The 16480-nt window shown below is 43.4% G+C and overlaps 1 protein-coding gene across 17 annotated transcripts in view; it reads left to right on the top strand.

Annotated features, from left to right (window-relative positions):
- PHF21A (PHD finger protein 21A) overlaps positions 1-16480 on the top strand; it is a 171216-nt gene that overhangs the window by 147313 nt on the left and 7423 nt on the right. For 14 of the 17 annotated variants that reach the window (XM_070427871.1, XM_070427880.1, XM_070427881.1 and 11 more), the window contains 6 exons: positions 1917-2015; positions 4762-4813; positions 5542-5621; positions 6046-6106; positions 8542-8705; positions 14849-15004. In XM_070427871.1, the coding sequence (XP_070283972.1) occupies positions 1917-2015; positions 4762-4813; positions 5542-5621; positions 6046-6106; positions 8542-8705; positions 14849-15004 (612 nt within the window). Of the gene's footprint in view, positions 1-1916; positions 2016-4761; positions 4814-5541; positions 5622-6045; positions 6107-8446; positions 8470-8541; positions 8706-14848; positions 15005-16480 lie in introns of all 17 variants that reach the window. The other 3 variants (XM_070427883.1, XM_070427884.1, XM_070427882.1) reach the window with 1 other exon arrangement.

The following is a 16480-nucleotide window of genomic DNA, read 5'->3' as shown; positions in this document are numbered from 1 at the left end:
TTACTGGTTAACAAGCTCAGCAAGGATGCTCTTTGTGTTTTTTATCCAGTTCTGAGATACTTGTACTCTACAGTGTGAGAGAGAGAACTTGGACCCTGGATAATTCCTTGGTGGAGAGGAATTGGTTTGTCCTTCTCTGGAGGCATTACCACTCTATGCTTTTGCAGCCTTAGAGATGGGAGTGAGAGACCTCAGGAACTTCACAGTCTCGAGTGGAGCAGCAACCCTTCCAGTTGACCTTCTCGTCTCCCTCCTCCCTCAGACCTCTGTCCTTCCACATTAAGAGAGCTACGGGCACCCAAGACCTTTAAAATGTCATTATAAACTGCTTTCCCATGTGTTCCCTTGTAGGTGTGTTTGGTGGTTTGTTTTGTGGAGTTAGTGTGTCCTTTTTGGTTCAAAGTGAGTGGTATGAGAGAGAGGAGACACAAGTGGCTCTCCTGGGGGTCATGTTCCCCACAGGAGATCAGTGTCTCTTTACAGTGCACCTGCTCTACGTGGGGCACTGTACTAGGCACAAAGGTGCAAAAGTGTGTTGAACAATCCCTGCTCTCAAGAAGCGTGTAGAAGAGGAGGAAATAGGACAAGACGCTGGTAAAAAAAAAAAAAAAAAAAAAAAAAGACAAGGCAGTATTTGTACCCAGAAATAGATGCTTACACTTTCTTAAAGTAATATGAGAAACAAGGAAGATATGAAAGTAGCCAGGAAAGAACGCGAAAGACCTTTGTGATTGTGTAAAATGTTTTACAGCATAATGGTTTTTGAGAACTTCTGATGTTCTGCCTGTAGGACTGAAGTCTTTCATTTGGCTCCCGCTCATCAATAATCAGTTTCATTCTCACTTATTTAATTACTTATTGTCGCCATATAAAAAGACCATTGGCATCTGCTTTTTTAATTTTGAAATAGTAAATTAGGTGTGTGTTTAGTGTTTCACCCACTGTCCTAGCATTATTTCAGGGTTTATAGAGGGCTTCATAAAGTGAATTAGCCATTGGGTCATGATAAGAATAGTAACGCAAGCCCAGTACCAATTTGCTAGCTGCCATTTGTGTCTGAAGATGATAATGCTGCTGGTGTTTCTTTTGTGTGAATGGATGCCTTTGGAAAATGAGGTTGCCAGTAATCAGGATGTCAGCCTCTTGCGAGATGACCTTTCCTTGGCAATTGCATCTCCCTAATGGGTGATGCAGACGGGTTTTAAACATCCCAAGTGAGGGTACTTCTGCAGCCTCTCTCGGATTGTAATTAGAAATGTTCTGAAATAGAAGTGTGTACATGTAAGAGGTTTTTTTACATCACTCAGATCTTAAGCATGCTGTGGACTAGAGCATATGTAACAAGAGTGTGCTTGCTTTTGGAAAACTGCCCCTACATTCTAAAATGCATTAAAATTGGAGAGAGCTGCCTATATTTTATTTTTATACATAGGAATTAAGCCTTGGCTTTTTCTTTTTCTTTTTTTTAAAATATATTTTATTGATTTTTTACAGTGAGGAAGGGAGAGGGATAGAGAGTTAGAAACATCGACCAGCTGCCTCCTGCACACCCCCTACTGGGGATGTGCCCGCAACCAAGGTACAAGCCCTTGACCGGATTCAAACCTGGGACCCTTCAGTCCACAGTCCGACGCTCTATCCACTGAGCTAAACCGGTTAGGGCGGCTTTTTCTTTTTGTATAATTTAAACTGTTGTATTTATAGGTTCATATTTACTCTAGTTATACAATTTAACCATTTCAACTGGGCCTTACATTTTACATTTCTTCCAAAATGAAGTCTATATTACCTCCTTTATTACTGTTTCCAGATTGAGAATGTTTTTCTTTCCTTTCTTGTTGACTACAGTCAAACTGTGTTTGTTTTCATTTTTTAATAAGTGAATTCTGAATTCTCATTTAATTTTCTTCTCCTAGACAATTAAATCTCACACAGAAGCAGATGAGAAACAAACAGAGAGCCACACCATCACTCCACCTGCTGCACCCAAACCAAAACGGGAGGAGAACCCTCAGGTAGGTCCAGCTCCCCACAGGCCTGGCTGTCTAGGAGACTGGCCTCTTCTCACACACCAGCAGGGACACTTGCTCCTGAACACTTTGTCTTTTCTTTTGCTTTCTCACTATTCAGTAACGTTACTTCCAAGTTAGGTTAGCCTAGGGCAGATAAAGAGTATGGCCTTGAGTGTCCATGAGCTGGCATACCGGCATTTTGTACACATATCACAAATTTGAAATGTAAGATTGGGGATCATTTTACCAGCTATCCTATTGCACTCCTAATAATCTCTATGTTTATTTGTCTCAGCCAGCATTTATAAGCTGTTCCGTTCACTCAGCTAAGGTCTATTTACGTTATCGATTACAGTTGTCACATTTGCTTTTTGTTGTTACTGGTGTATTGCACTAGATTTCCAAATCCCAGGTGAACCAGTAGCTGAAAAGTAGTTCATCAAAGCATAGAAGTAGGGATGAAAAGAGTAACATCTGTACCACAACTTAGGATAGAATTCTAAACTAAATAGCAAACAAGACTCTGGTACAAACACAGAATGTGAATTCATATGTCCTTAGACAAGAGAATTTTTGAGTTTGATGATTTAGCATAAGCAGCTATAAAATAAAAGTTGGACAGGTGATCTGATGATGAATACCTGAAAGTTGGATTTTATTAGACTGGTGGTTTTCTTCTGTCCTCAGTGCATTCTCTGTAATGAAACCCTGTCAGTTAGTGGCATGAAGCCGTCAAAGCTGCATGTCATTCAGAAAAGCAGAACTATGATTTATTAAGCCAGGAAGGTTTTTCTAAAACAAGTATAAATGATAACTCTTTCTGATATGAAATGGATTAATTTTTAATGTATCTTAAAGGAGGGACCAAAACTTGAACCAAATTTCTGAGAAACTTGTAAAATCACCCATAAAATTTAAAAAGTATAATAATTGAAGAGAAAAAAAAGAGTAAGCTGTTAGCAGAATTTCCTTATCAAGAGAAATTAAAGAATATCTTATGTCAGTGCATGGTGTAGGCAAGCAGGTTCCTGCCATCATAGGTAGCAGCAGGTATTTTACCTTCTGGTTGGGCAGAATTACTGCCATAAAGAGGCAGTTGGTTCTTGGCACGTGTGTGATACATCGATGAGACAAAAGTTCTAGACAACTTTTTGTTTTGTTTATCACTGAAAATCTGTTCCACAGGAGAGGATTTTTTTAATTTAATAATTCTTTCATGAACTCTCAGTCTAAACTGGCAGAGGTGTTTTGGACGTGAGTGGCCAAGAAGGGCGCAGTCACGGGATTAAAAGAAAGTGCATCTGAATGTCAGTCCTCACACTGCTTTAACAGAGAGCAGTTGCTAGACAGCCTTCTAATCTTGATTACGTTTTGAAGGAATAGTGGGAATTAGGAATGTAGTTATTTTTGGCAGCCATAAAATGTATGCCATTTCAATATACAATGTGGAAAATGGGCAGCAAGTCCAAGACTGCTTTTCCCTGCCAAAGAACTCTGGCTGTTGGAGGGAGAGGTGCCCACCTAACTTTGGAATAAGAAATAAAAACATTTCTTCAAGATTCTGAGATAATAGTAAAGGGCATTTCTGTTCTCCAGTGCCTGCCTCAATGACTGTATTTTCATAAAACGCTATCTTGGGTAGCCTGAACCTGTCACATCTGGCCAAAATACCATGATATTTAATGTTGAGGATGAAATGTCAGGATTTTTTAAGACTGAACTGTGGTATAAATAATTCTATAGGAGTATGTCTCCTAGCAATGGATGATATTCTTTATTCACCAGCAAAAAAAAATTGATGATGCACTCTTTGGCATGTATAGCGCCCACATGCAGTGGTACAGTGGAAAATGGAGACATACTTTCCAGACCTCATGCAACCAAAGAGCAAAGTAGGCATCAATTTGTTGCTTTCTCCAACTTTAAGCATCTGATGTGTCAGCTGTAAGGTGCAGTATCCTAATCAATCTAGTCAGAGAAAAATCGCTCCATGTTTTTAGGCCCATGTTTGAATGAAAAATCATAGTGTTAAGCAGAACACCTGCTATCATTGCTGAAGCTCATTTAGCTTTGAGTTAGCGTTGTCCAGTCAGTGGTAGCAAAAATGTAAGAAACCCTGACTTGACATGACAAGTAAACTACTTAGAATTTTTAGCTTGTTGTATAGGAGGCTCTGCATGTTTTTCGAATATGAAATCCTCTTCTAAGAGGATTTTTTTAAATATTTTTATTGATTTTTTTTTAGAGAGAAGGAAGGGAGAGGGAGAGAGAGAAACATCGCTGTGAAAATGAAACACTGATTGATTGGCTGCCTCCTGCACACCCCCTACCAGGGATCAAGCACACAACCCGGGCATGTGCCTTGACTGGGAATTGAACCGGCAACCTCTCAGTACACGGGATGACATGTAACCAACTAAGCCTCACTGGCCAGAGCTCTAAAATGATTTTTTTTATGAAAGAAAAAAATATTGGGCCACTCAAAATGCTGATTTCTGCCATTGAGGAAGTAGAAGATGTAGGTAGGCCCTTGTCCTTCTCTTTTGGTCCCTGTGAGACAAGGAAGCGGTGGAGTGGCTTCATAGCTGTTAAGAGTGGAAGATGCCCCACTCTTTTTCACCTGAACCTGGCCTCCTTCAGGCCACCAGCCCGTTGGGCTGCCTTTCTCTAGAATTCTAGTTGGGAACATGTGATTGGCTTTGTGAGAACCCAAACTGAAGCATATTCATCTTTTGTTTCCCTGGCACAGAAACTTGCCTTCATGGTGTCTCTAGGATTGGTAACACATGACCATCTAGAAGGTAAGAGAAGATATTCATAATGTTGCCTTGCTTCTGGCCCAGAGCTTAGTTCTTGAAAGTGGTGTTTTATTGCTAGAATAGAAAACTGAAAACAAATAGAGTATCATGTAGTCAGTGTGGACTTTGTTTCCTTTTAGAGTAAAATTGGCTAATGTTCAGCCTGCCCCTTCCTTTCACTTTGTATCCACACTGCTGTCCTGGGCAGACCACCCAGTTGCCTGGATTAAGGTGACTTCCGCTCACTTAGGGAACTTTCTCCCCCAGACAGCATGGAGTAGCACATGCCCCCTGACTTTGTATTTTTCAGTCCTCTTGGTTATTAGAATCTTAAGGACAGTTGCAAAGCTACACCTGTGTTGGTTACTTAATTGAAGAATGGTGAACTATGGTTACTCAATCTAGGTCTGTGGATAAAGTTCATCCACACCTATGTCACGGTGATCTAAAAATAAACCAGGACAGCTTGTTCACAAGCGTTGTCTACCATTAAGCATGCGGTCACAGAGAGCCTCCCAGGGGACAGCGTGGCCTTGCTTCCCGAGAGGTGAGAGTAGACGTCCTGCGTGTGTGCTCCCAGCGGTGTGCTTGCCTCTGCTGAGGCTGCAGTGAAACCGAGAGGCTGGCCCCATCTCTAATTTGTCTGGGAAAACCAATAGTTAAAATAATGAAGTTAAGTTGTTGAGGTTCCCTGTACCTCTCTTCTAATTTAAACCTTTTGCTTTCCCAAGAAATCCAAAGTAAGAGGCAAGAGCGAAAAAGAAGAACAACAGCAAACCCAGTGTACAGTGGAGCGGTCTTTGAGCCAGAGGTACTCCTGGCCAGCGCTGGCCCTTCCCTCACCATTCACTTCACTTATGACTTATTCAGCACCTCCCATTGGATACCTGGTTGTACTTACCCAGCTTTGTAAAGTGATGATTTTTCTCTGACTGATCCCATTATTTCATTTTTATTATTCATTGCTTTCCCCTTAGTTTTTGCTTACATTTGAACAGATACAAACCTTCCTTAAAAATTTAACACACCCTGGCTTCAACACAACTGTCATCTGGAGCAGAGGGAGACCTCCCTGGAATATATGTAATAAAATACGTTAGCACTGATACCTTGGGGTGACTGGCACTAACTAGTTGGCATGTTGACAGGCATACTGTGCTTGGTCTTTAGCTTTTGCCAGTATTAGTAGTAACCATGCTATTCAACCATCACATTTCCTTCTTCAACCCTCAAAGCGTAAGAAGAGTGCAGTCACCTACCTGAACAGTACAATGCACCCTGGGACCCGGAAGAGAGGTGAGTACCTTTTATATCTCTCCCTTGCCTCTTGCCTTTGCTTTCTGTGTTGTTTCTTCCCTTTCCCTTAGAAAATAGTTTTGTTGTTGTTATTCTCTGAGAAGGGGGGAAAAGAGAGAGAGATTTCCTATTAGAGTTGTGTATACTGAGTCAAAAGCGGCCTTTCCTGGGATTCCAGCAAAGCTGCCTCAGGGGAATGGTTTTCTGCAGCATTTCTGCCCCCAGCCCACCAGGCTGTCCCTGAATATAGCACAGTGAACAGAACACCGTGCAAAAGGAAGCATTTTAGCGTCACTGAGCAGCACAGAGCCCCGCTGTTGCCAAGGTGCTCTTAGTCGTGTCTGAGTCATCCCTCTGCAGGAGAAACCGGAGCATCACTTAAGTTTCCGTGTGCTGCAGGCTTTCCAGGAAAGAGAGGAGTAGCCACACTGAACACTTAGAATCTGTGAGAAGAAAAGGTCACTGTCAAGCAGGCTTTCGAAAGCAGGAATTTTTAAAGAGCTTCCTCCGTGTTTTAGACCTCCCCAGGGCAGGCGCTGCACCTCCTCTTAGGGCCGAGAGGACAGCAGCAGCAGTCTCACTGTGCGGGTCTAAATAGGGCTTAATAGCTCAGAGTTGGAGCTCATAAACAGGGTTCTGAAATTGTTCTTTGATGTCAGTAATACATCCCAAGGTCCCTTTCTCTGCATGATAATGTGTCCCTGAATTACAGTCCAGGCTAGAGAGGTTGCAGCGAGTGGAGGAGCATACTAATGTTCGCGTCTGCACACACAGCCTCAGCTGCTGGGAGCCTAGGAGGTCATCCCGACCCTTTGTCTGCCATAAGGAGGCTGCAGCCACACCATGGCCGCCTCCGCCGCAGAGAGAGCGTACCCACCCTGAGTGACCGGTTCTCACGCTGCACCCGCCCCGTCCTTCAAGTGGTCAAAATATGTAGATGAGAAACCCGAAGCCATTGCTTCATACTAGTTCCTGGGCCACAATAATCAGTGTCATGGATTATTTTTTGTTTTTAGCAATTTTTAGTGACCTCTTACACAGTTCTCAGAAAGGAGCCCCCAGTCAGAAGCCACAGTTAATTGGCCTGCTGGTGGGCTGGTTCTGCTAAAAGAAAAGGGGTTAAATGAGCCAGAAAGACCTTGGCATCTCTTGCCAAGGTCAGAGGATGAAAGCCTGCATCTACAAGCCTAGGATATGCCTTCTGTGGGTAAACAAAGAGCATTCATCTTCCACTTCTCCCCGCAGCACTAATTCCCCAGGAAGACACACCAGTATGACCTGTCTTTGTACTGCAGACATCCCCAGTCTAACACACATAAGTAATGTTTGTGTATGTCTGACAGAATCAGCATTCCTGTGCATGGTTTTGATATAAATTGTAACTGTTGGCAAAGTCACGATCTGCCTGCCATTACCAGTGTTCGTAGGCAGTTGTGCACCTCTCTGGCTCTTTTTTCCCTGTGGTGTTCTAGGAATTCACTTTGTTCACTCACAGCTTCAGAGTGTGACCCTGACTTAGACATGTCAGGCAGGAGTGGTTGGCCTGGACTTGCCACACCCACATGGTCATTTATGATCCTCTGTAGCATGCGATGTGATGCAGATGCTTCTACTCATATCAGGCCTCTCAGTTAGCAGTGTTGCTGATGACGGCCTTCCTGAGACTGGCTCAGCCCAGTCCTGAGACCTGTGGGTCACCAGAATGTGGTAGAAAGTGGGGAGACAATTCTTGACCAACTAGGGAGAACACTTGAGTCCAGACCTACTTAAATTCATATTTAAACTCAGGACATCTTTTTAGCTCTTGGGTTCCAGCTACCCCTTGAACATCTCTCTCGCTAGCTATAGCAGCAAGGGGTAGGAGTAGTTAACTTGAATTTTGTCTCCTTGCTTCACCTTTCTCTACCCTTATAGACAATGAAATGACCAAAATATAGGCAGGTGAGAAAAGGAAAAGCAGAAATCCTAAATAAATCCATTTGTGGGAGCCGAGAATCATTAATATAGGAAGAATGATGGTTGCAGAGAAACTTTAGCGAACAATATGCAAAAGATATGGGAAAGTAAAGTAGATTCATATTTCTGGCCTTGGCTCCCTGTAAGCTTTGGTTCTCGCCTGAGAAATCAGATGTCACAGTCCAGGAGCCTCACTGCTACCTGCCAAGGCAAGGCCCTTTAACACCACCCAGCGTCTCTATCATTCTGCAAGTCCTCTCTTCTCCTCCCTTCTTTTGAGACTCAGGCAGTTTCTAATGACATTTAAATCTTAGCTTCTCTTCCTGTCTTTGGGACTGTTGTATTAACCTTCTGTCTGCTACCTCACTTCCTTTTCCATGCTAGCCAATGAGGAACACTGGCCAAAGGTATGTAAGATCATTTTCCCCCTCTCTTTCCCCACCCCTTTTCCCCTTTTGTTCCCTTCTCTTGGCATATAGGTCGTCCTCCAAAATACAATGCAGTGATGGGGTTTGGAGCCCTTACCCCAACATCCCCCCCATCCAGTCATCCTGACTCCCCTGAAAATGAAAAGACAGAGACCACATTCACTTTCCCTGCACCTGTTCAGCCTGTGTCCCTGCCCAGCCCCACCTCCACAGACGTAAGTAACGTGGGAAAAGCTCCCTGTCTCTGAGAGCCTCACTGGGGAAACATTGTCCTGTGTTGTCTCCTCCAGCAGCATCACCCTGACTAACCCGGGAAAGCAGGGACCCCGACAGGACACTATGCCGGGAAGGCAGCTCCGCTGAGGCCCAGGTCCTGCTGTGTTCTTGGGACTCATGCTAAATGTCAGGAGGCTCAGTAGTTTCTGGAGGCTGCATTTGATGTGCTTTGAAGGAGTTCTCAGGAAGGTGTGGGGTGGGAAGTCAGCTCACGTCCCTGCAAGGTGTACAGGTTTCTATTATCAGGTTTTGGAGGTGGGGGAATGAGCAAGGTGGACGTTCCCTTAGCAATTGTTGCCTGCTTCAAGTGGAATTCAAGAAGTGGAAACTTCGCTGTAGAGCAGCTGTATTCAGCAGAGTTGGTTAGAAATAGGTTCCAGAAAGAGTGTCAAATACTCAGTAGTTCTTCACCCAGAAACTGCAGGAGTGTCACCAGTGCCCTACATTTTTAAATGAGCATTTCCAAAGCAGTGACTTCACACAGCAAATACTTAGTGAGCGCTTCTCTGCTGAGCAAGCGCTGTTCTTAAGGCTGGGATAGAACAGGAACAAAACCAGCTTCCTGCCCTCATGGAGCTCATGTTGCATGGTGGGAGGCAGGTGATAAGCAGATGAACATATAGTGTACCAGGGAGTGATAATGCTGTGGGAAAGTGAGACAGGTGAGGGGCATAAGGGGTTAGGGCAGGAGGTTGCTCTTCTATGAAGATGCTGAGAGGGTGGGGGGAAGAGCACTCTGTGAAGAGGGAACAGCAACGCAGAAGCCCTGAGGTAGAAATGTACATGCACGAAGAAAAGAGGCCAAGACGGCTGGGCAGTGAGCAGGTGCGAGTGGTGGGGATGAGACCCCAGAGGTGGCAGGGTTTTTGACTTTTTATTGTGAAAATTCCAAACCTACAGAAAAGTTACAGTAACAATACAAGGAATAGATGTATACCCTTCACCTCGATTGACCAGTTGTTATCATTTTGCCACATATGCTTCTCTCTCCTACACACACATATACACACACTTATACATACACACATACACACACACACTTATATATAAATATATACACATACATACACACAAACTTTTTTAAAATCCTTAACCAAGGATATGCTTATTTAGAGAGGAATAGAGAGGTGAGAGAGAAACTTTGATCAGTTCCTCCCGTAAGTGCCCCAAGAAGGGATTGATCCCCTGACCTAGGTATGTGCTCTGACCAGGAATCAAACACACAACCTTTTGGGGTATGTGATGACATTCCAACCAACTGAGTCACTCTGCCAGGGCCACACTTTTTTTTTCTGATTAAATTGCAGGCATCATGAATCTTCACCCCAAATGCTTTGGTTTATATCTCCTAAGAATAAAGATATTCTCTGATATAGCCACAATACAGTTATCAAATAGAGGACATTTAATATTGATAAAAGGTTATTGTACAATATACAGTTCATATTCAGCTTCTCAGTTTGTCTCGATTATTGCCTTAGTGGCACTTAAATTTTTCTGCTTCAGGATCCAATTCAAGATCACTCTTGCATTTCTTGTCTCTTTAGCCTCCTTACTCTGGACCAGTTTCCCATCTTTTCTTTGTCTTTCATGGCATTGATGTGTTTAGAAAGATAGGCCAGTTGCTGTGTAGGGTGTCCGTCCATTTGGATGACCCAATTGTTTCCTCAAGAACAGATTGGAGGCTGCATTTCTGTAGGAACACTAAGTAAGCGGTGATGAGTCCTCAGTGCATCGCAGCAGGAGGCACGTGCTGTCAGTCTGTCCCCTTGTTGTGATGTTAACATTCATCCTTAAAATAGATCCCATTGAATGTCTCCACTTGTACAGGCACCTGTTTCCTCAGCTTTGAGTCTGTAAATATCCAGTTCCCCAGCAAACTGCTACCCAGTGGTTTTAGCATTTTTTTGCTGGTTCTTGCCTGCAGTTATTATTCAAAGGTGTTTGCAAAATTGATTGGGATTTTAAAAGGACCGATGTGTATAAAATATGGAGACGAGACTGGGAGGATAGGACGGGAGCAGGGAGATCAGTGAGGAGGCTGTTATAGTCGTCTGATCAGGAGCCAATGCTAACTTGGCCTAATATAATAGGTAGAAATGGAGATGGAGAAAAGTGATTGAGTCTGCATCTTTTTGAAAAGCCAGTAGAATTGGATAATGGGGTATGAGAACAAGAACAGTCAAAGGTGAATCCAAAGTTTTTGGCCCAAACAACTAGGAGGCTGGAGCTGCCCTTTCCTGGACATGACAGGAGAAGCAGATTTGGCATGTCTCATCTCTCTTGTGAATGACAGAGCTTGTCTTTAGGGTCACCTTCATGTATAAGGTCCCTTGCATTACAGGCTCTTAGTAGTCTAAAGTCTGCCCCTCTCCAAAGAGCAAAAGAATACCATCTGCACATCCTGAGTTGAACTTCCAGAAACGACAAAGGGAGTGTCATCTGTGGAGGACCAGGTCACGGAGGAGTTCTGTTCTCTGCCAGGCGTCCTTCCGTGAACATAGCTGGTGGCCTCAGACCCAGCCTTGCTGTCAGACTCAGCCTTTTGTCCAGCTTTCCTTTGGCAGGAGTCATTGATTCAGGTTTCTGCTTCTCCTGTTAACTGGCACCAGGCATCCCAGTGGTCACTTTGTCTGGTGGCAGCGAAGATTGTCTCAACTTCTTTGAAGTTAAAGCATTGCCCAGGGGTGGACAGCTCTTGGTGGGGCTGTCCCCCAGGAGTTCTGTGGTTTGGTTCTGCATGTGAGTCTCTTCCTTAAACAGTGTTGTTTTTATTTTTGTGACTTTGGGCTGAGGGGGTTTATAAAATGGTTTTCTTGAAAGGATCCACTCAGCTCTAATCACAAACTAAAAGCTTCTGCCAGGTTTTGTGTTAAAATATAAACACTGTTCTTCTTAGAAATCTAAAGATAAAAGGAAGCTTTTCTAAAACCACTAAATAATGTAATTGACTTCTACTTTTACATATCTCAACAGTGGCAGTTATTAAAATCGACACACGGGGCTCTGTGTATTAGCTTCTGGGTGGCATAACCCCAACAACATTAATTAAATAATAACAGCTGAGAGGCAGGCATTTCCTGGAGATCAATACCATCTAGAAGGACTTGGTACAAGATACGGCTGGGCGCTAATCCTCAGAATGTAACTTGTTGCCACTATCATCACTTTTATGAGAAGGGAAGATGAGTTGACATAATTATACAATTTTTTTAGCAAATGATGAAGTTGTAATTGATACAACCAGGGATTTTTTTAAAAAAACCTATGGCATCAGCCCCTAGCAAAGAATTGTGGGTCAGACATCTTTCCACTTCCCATTTGGTTTATGGTAATAATTTGGTCCTTCACCAAAGCCTAAGCTTTCTGACCTGGTGCAGCACCTCGTTGGACTTCCTTTCTGTTGAAGCAGAGAACCAGTTCTGTGTGGATGAAATACATGATTTACCATTTCATATTCATTTCTATGGGTAGTAGTTCTCAGGTATGGCCTGGGGGTCCCTGAGACTCTTTCGGGGGGGTCCATAAAATCAAAACTATTTTCATGATCATATTCAAACATTCTCATTCTCCGGTTTCATTCTCATTCTCTCAAGAGTGAACAGTGGAGTTTCCCAGATATTACATGTCATGATGATATCATCATTCTGATGGCTAATGGGCAGTGCACCTGTGTGTTCTGGGGTTCAAATTTTCCAATACATATTTTTGTAACTTCCTGGATTCTATAATTATTTCAAACTTAAAATGTTTTAAAACTACTAATAAGTAAATATCAATGTATCTAACTCCCATAAACAAAAGCTCTTTGAGGTCTTTAGTAATTTTAAGAGTGTATGTCTCAGTGGTTAGAGTGTCAGCCCACTCACCCAAGGGTCGTGGGTTCGATTCCCAGTCAAAGACATGTACCTGGGTTGCAAGTTGGATCCTTGGCCCCCAGTTGAGGCCCGTGCGGGAGGCAACCAATCAATGTGTCTCTATTACATCTCTCTCTCTCTCTCTCTCTCTCTCTCTCTCTCTCTCTCTCTCTCTCTCTCTCTCTCCTTCCTCCTCCCTGCACTCCCTCCCTTCCACTTTCTCTAAAAATCAATGGGAAAAGTATCCTTGGGTGACAAATTAATAACAACAACAAAAAGAGTGTAATGGGGTCCTGACACCAAAAGATTATGAGCTACTGCTATGAGCTATATAAAGAGGATACAATGTTGTTTTTTTCCTTTAGCAACTGAAATAAATTAGTTAAGTTTTATTTTATGTACTCTCCACCTTCCACTTCTTGATGCTCTCCTTATTCAGGATAAAAGGGAAATGAGCAGAACTCTTTACCCAACAAATACCTCCGAATAAAATGTGCACTTTGTCTCATACTTCATCACTGCTAATTCTGTCTGTGGTTCATGAAAAAACTCTCTGAAACCCTAAAATTTGTATAAACTTCATAAAGATGCAGACTTACAACATGGGGCTAAGCTTTAAGAAAAACTAACCCTCTAGAGAAGAGCACCCTCAGCCTGATTCTAAGAATGAAAAGCAAGTCACGGTGATCGAGGAGTGAAACTTACATCTTCCAGTGCCTGGAAGTTGAAGTGTCGGGCATTCTTGTGTAGTGTTTTTGCATATGCACTGGGTATCTTTTCTACTGCCCAGAGGTGACATTTTCTTACTCAGAAAGGTTAAAACCCACCCACACTGATTATCGTACAACTTTCCAGCATCTTCTAGCTGCTGGGTAGCCTGCTGAATGACAGAGGAAGTCTTTCCTAGAGGAAACACGGGCCTGGGGAGAAAGGTCTTCCCACGTGGTGGAGGGTCTACTACGGGAGGAAGACCTGCTCTCTGAGTCATTGCTTCCTGTGCACAAGTTCTGAGTTAAGCCTTTTGGCAAAATAGTCTAGAACCTAAAACAACACATTGGCAGGAAAGGGTCTGGCCCAGGCCGGGCACTGCCTTTGCTGGCTCCCCTCCGACGGTCCCTCAGCCTTCCCTGCCCTGGATCCATTCAGCGGCATTAGTCCTGTTCAGAGGACGGGTCAGGGATTCACTTGCTGAAAAATGCCTCTTGCATACTTCTTTCTCAGTGCTCTCCTCTCCACGTTTTAAGTAGATGGGCTTTTTTCTGAGGGTGCCTTCTGCTCAGAAGCTTCAGCAGCCCTACCTGAGAACTCACTGGTGGGCGGGAGAGCGCACAGAGGCCCTTCTCGCCTCACCTGGCGAAGTATTTTACAGGGAGGAATACAGCCTCCAGAATAGAATGGGCCATTGAACAGCACATGCCAAATGCTGGTTTAAGGGGGAACATTGTCAGCTGTTGCTTTGGCTTTTAAAGTCTTCATATTAGAAAGCTCGGTTTAATCAGTTTAATTGGCTCCTGACTTACTCTTTTCCCATTTGAACTTTCACTATTATCTTTTCTCCCTGAGCAAGGAGAGTTTAGTAAAATTCCATTTCTTACCTGTTGTCTTTCCCAATCCTTCTAAGTTTTCTCCAAAACTGATAGTAATGAGAATGTTTATATCTTTGGTCTCAGAACACGTTGATGAATGGGTTTCAGTGTCTTCAAGCTTTCCCATTTGTGGGTTAGACTCTACCAAAATGTAACAAATGCTGAGCTCTCACCCGTGAAGTTAATTTTGGCCTAGACCTGTGGTCGGCAAACTCATTAGTCAACAGAGCCAAATATCAACAGTACAACGATTGAAATTTCTTTTGAGAGCCAAATTTTTTAAACTTAAACTATATAGGTAGGTACATTGTTATTAACTTAATTAGGGTACTCCTAAGGCATAGGAAGAGCCACGCTGAAGGGGCCAAAGAGCCGCATGTGGCTCGCAAGCCGCAGTTTGCCGACCATGGGCCTTGACGACAGCTTTCCCATGAAGTCTGCTTTAAAACGAAGAATACTGCCCCTGCCCAGGGAACCTCAGCTATATGGGGCAGGTGGGGGCTTGTGAATACTCTTGAAACATGTTAGAGGGGGCACAGCTGCTTGTCCTAAAACATGTATATGTATCCAGAATGTGCATGTTAACATTCACATTTTACCTTTTTGTCCTCTCTCTTACCTCTCTTCTCAATTTCATAGGGTGATATCCATGAGGATTTTTGCAGCGTTTGCAGAAAAAGTGGTCAGTTGCTGATGTGTGACACGTGTTCCCGTGTGTATCATCTGGACTGCTTAGACCCTCCTCTGAAAACGATTCCCAAGGGCATGTGGATCTGTCCCAGATGTCAGGACCAGGTAGGGGGACAGTGGTCAGACAGAGGGCGGGACCAAGGAGGAGCAAGATAACATGGTCAGGTCTTCCTTCCCCTATGATCTGGGGGATGGCAGTCTCTGCCCTTCCCAGTTCTCAGGCCATGTGAGCCCTGTTCACAGCAGAGCACTCGCCTGCCAGCTTCCCTCCCCTCAGAGACATTCTGTCATATTCATGAGGCAGCGACTCGGTGTGCTGGTGGAGAGACCCTGATAGCTTCCCTTTATGTGAAATGACTTATTACCTTGACCCTAAAAGTCCATAAGACTTTCTGCCTCATTCTCTAAGAATGGTACAAACTAGTATATGTTTTTGAAACTCTATATTGAAAATAAAATTCTTTTTTGTTTGTTTGTTTTTGTTAATCCTCACCTGAGGATATTTTTTCCATTGCTTTTCAGAGAGAGTGGAAGGGAAGGAGAGGAGGAGGAGGAGGAGAGAGACATTGATGGGAGAGAGACACATTGACTGGTTGCCTCCTGCACACTCCCCAGCCAGGGGTAAGGAGCAAACCGCAACCCAGGTACATGCTGTTGACAGGGAATCAAACCTACGACCCGTCAGTGCCTAGGCCAGCGCTCTAAACACTGAGGCACAGGCCAGTACTTTCTTAAATGAAAGTATTCAGTCGGTTGTTTCATTCAAATAATAGCTTCACTTTTAACCTATGTTGTCATCAGGATCAGAGAACTAACTGTACAGTAGTATCAATATTCCATGGACTTGAAAGGCAAGCACAGAATCATGCGCTACTTAACGACAGGGATACATTCTGAAAAATGTGTCATTAGATGATTTTGTCCTTGCGAGAGTATCACAGAGCGCATTTACACACACCTAGACGGTAACCTGCTGCACACCTAGGTCCAGCCTATTGCTCCTGGTCTACAAGCCTCTATGTCTCATTACAAACAACACGAGATTAAGTCAAGCACAAGAGACAATGATGCAATCGAGAGACACAGTTCACATGAGATGTATGAGGCTGTATTGCTTTACAACAAACTTCCTGTTTTTAATCAATAGAACTGTATACTCTGAAATAAAAAGTATAGTATAGCAAATACATAAACAGTAGCATAGTTGTCTGTTATCATTATCAAGTACTATGTACTGTGCATAACTGTATGTGCGATATGTGTATGACTGGCAGTGCAGTAGGTTTGTTACACCAGCAGCACCACGAACACACGTGTTCTATGATGTTACTAGGCCATAGGAATTTTTTGGCTCCGTTATAATCTTATGGGCCCACGTAGTATATGTGGTCGGTCATTGATCAAAGCATTGTACGGCACATGACTGTATGGTTAGCTACCCCAGCTTTCCCTCCTCTGCTTAGTTTCTGATTTCTTTTTCTCACATACCCATGTATCTTAATGTTTTCATTATAGGTGGTCTCATGTCGCTTTTTTAGAAGTAGGCAAAGTATAAACAAATAAGGTCAGTAGCTCAGCCCA

This window comes from Myotis yumanensis, unplaced genomic scaffold (assembly GCF_028538775.1).
Source record: "Myotis yumanensis isolate MYYU_CA2020_CCGP unplaced genomic scaffold, mMyoYum1.0.hap1 SCAF_10, whole genome shotgun sequence".
NCBI classification, from domain to species: Eukaryota; Metazoa; Chordata; class Mammalia; order Chiroptera; family Vespertilionidae; genus Myotis; species Myotis yumanensis.
This window is presented reverse-complemented; position numbering and strand designations above follow the sequence as displayed.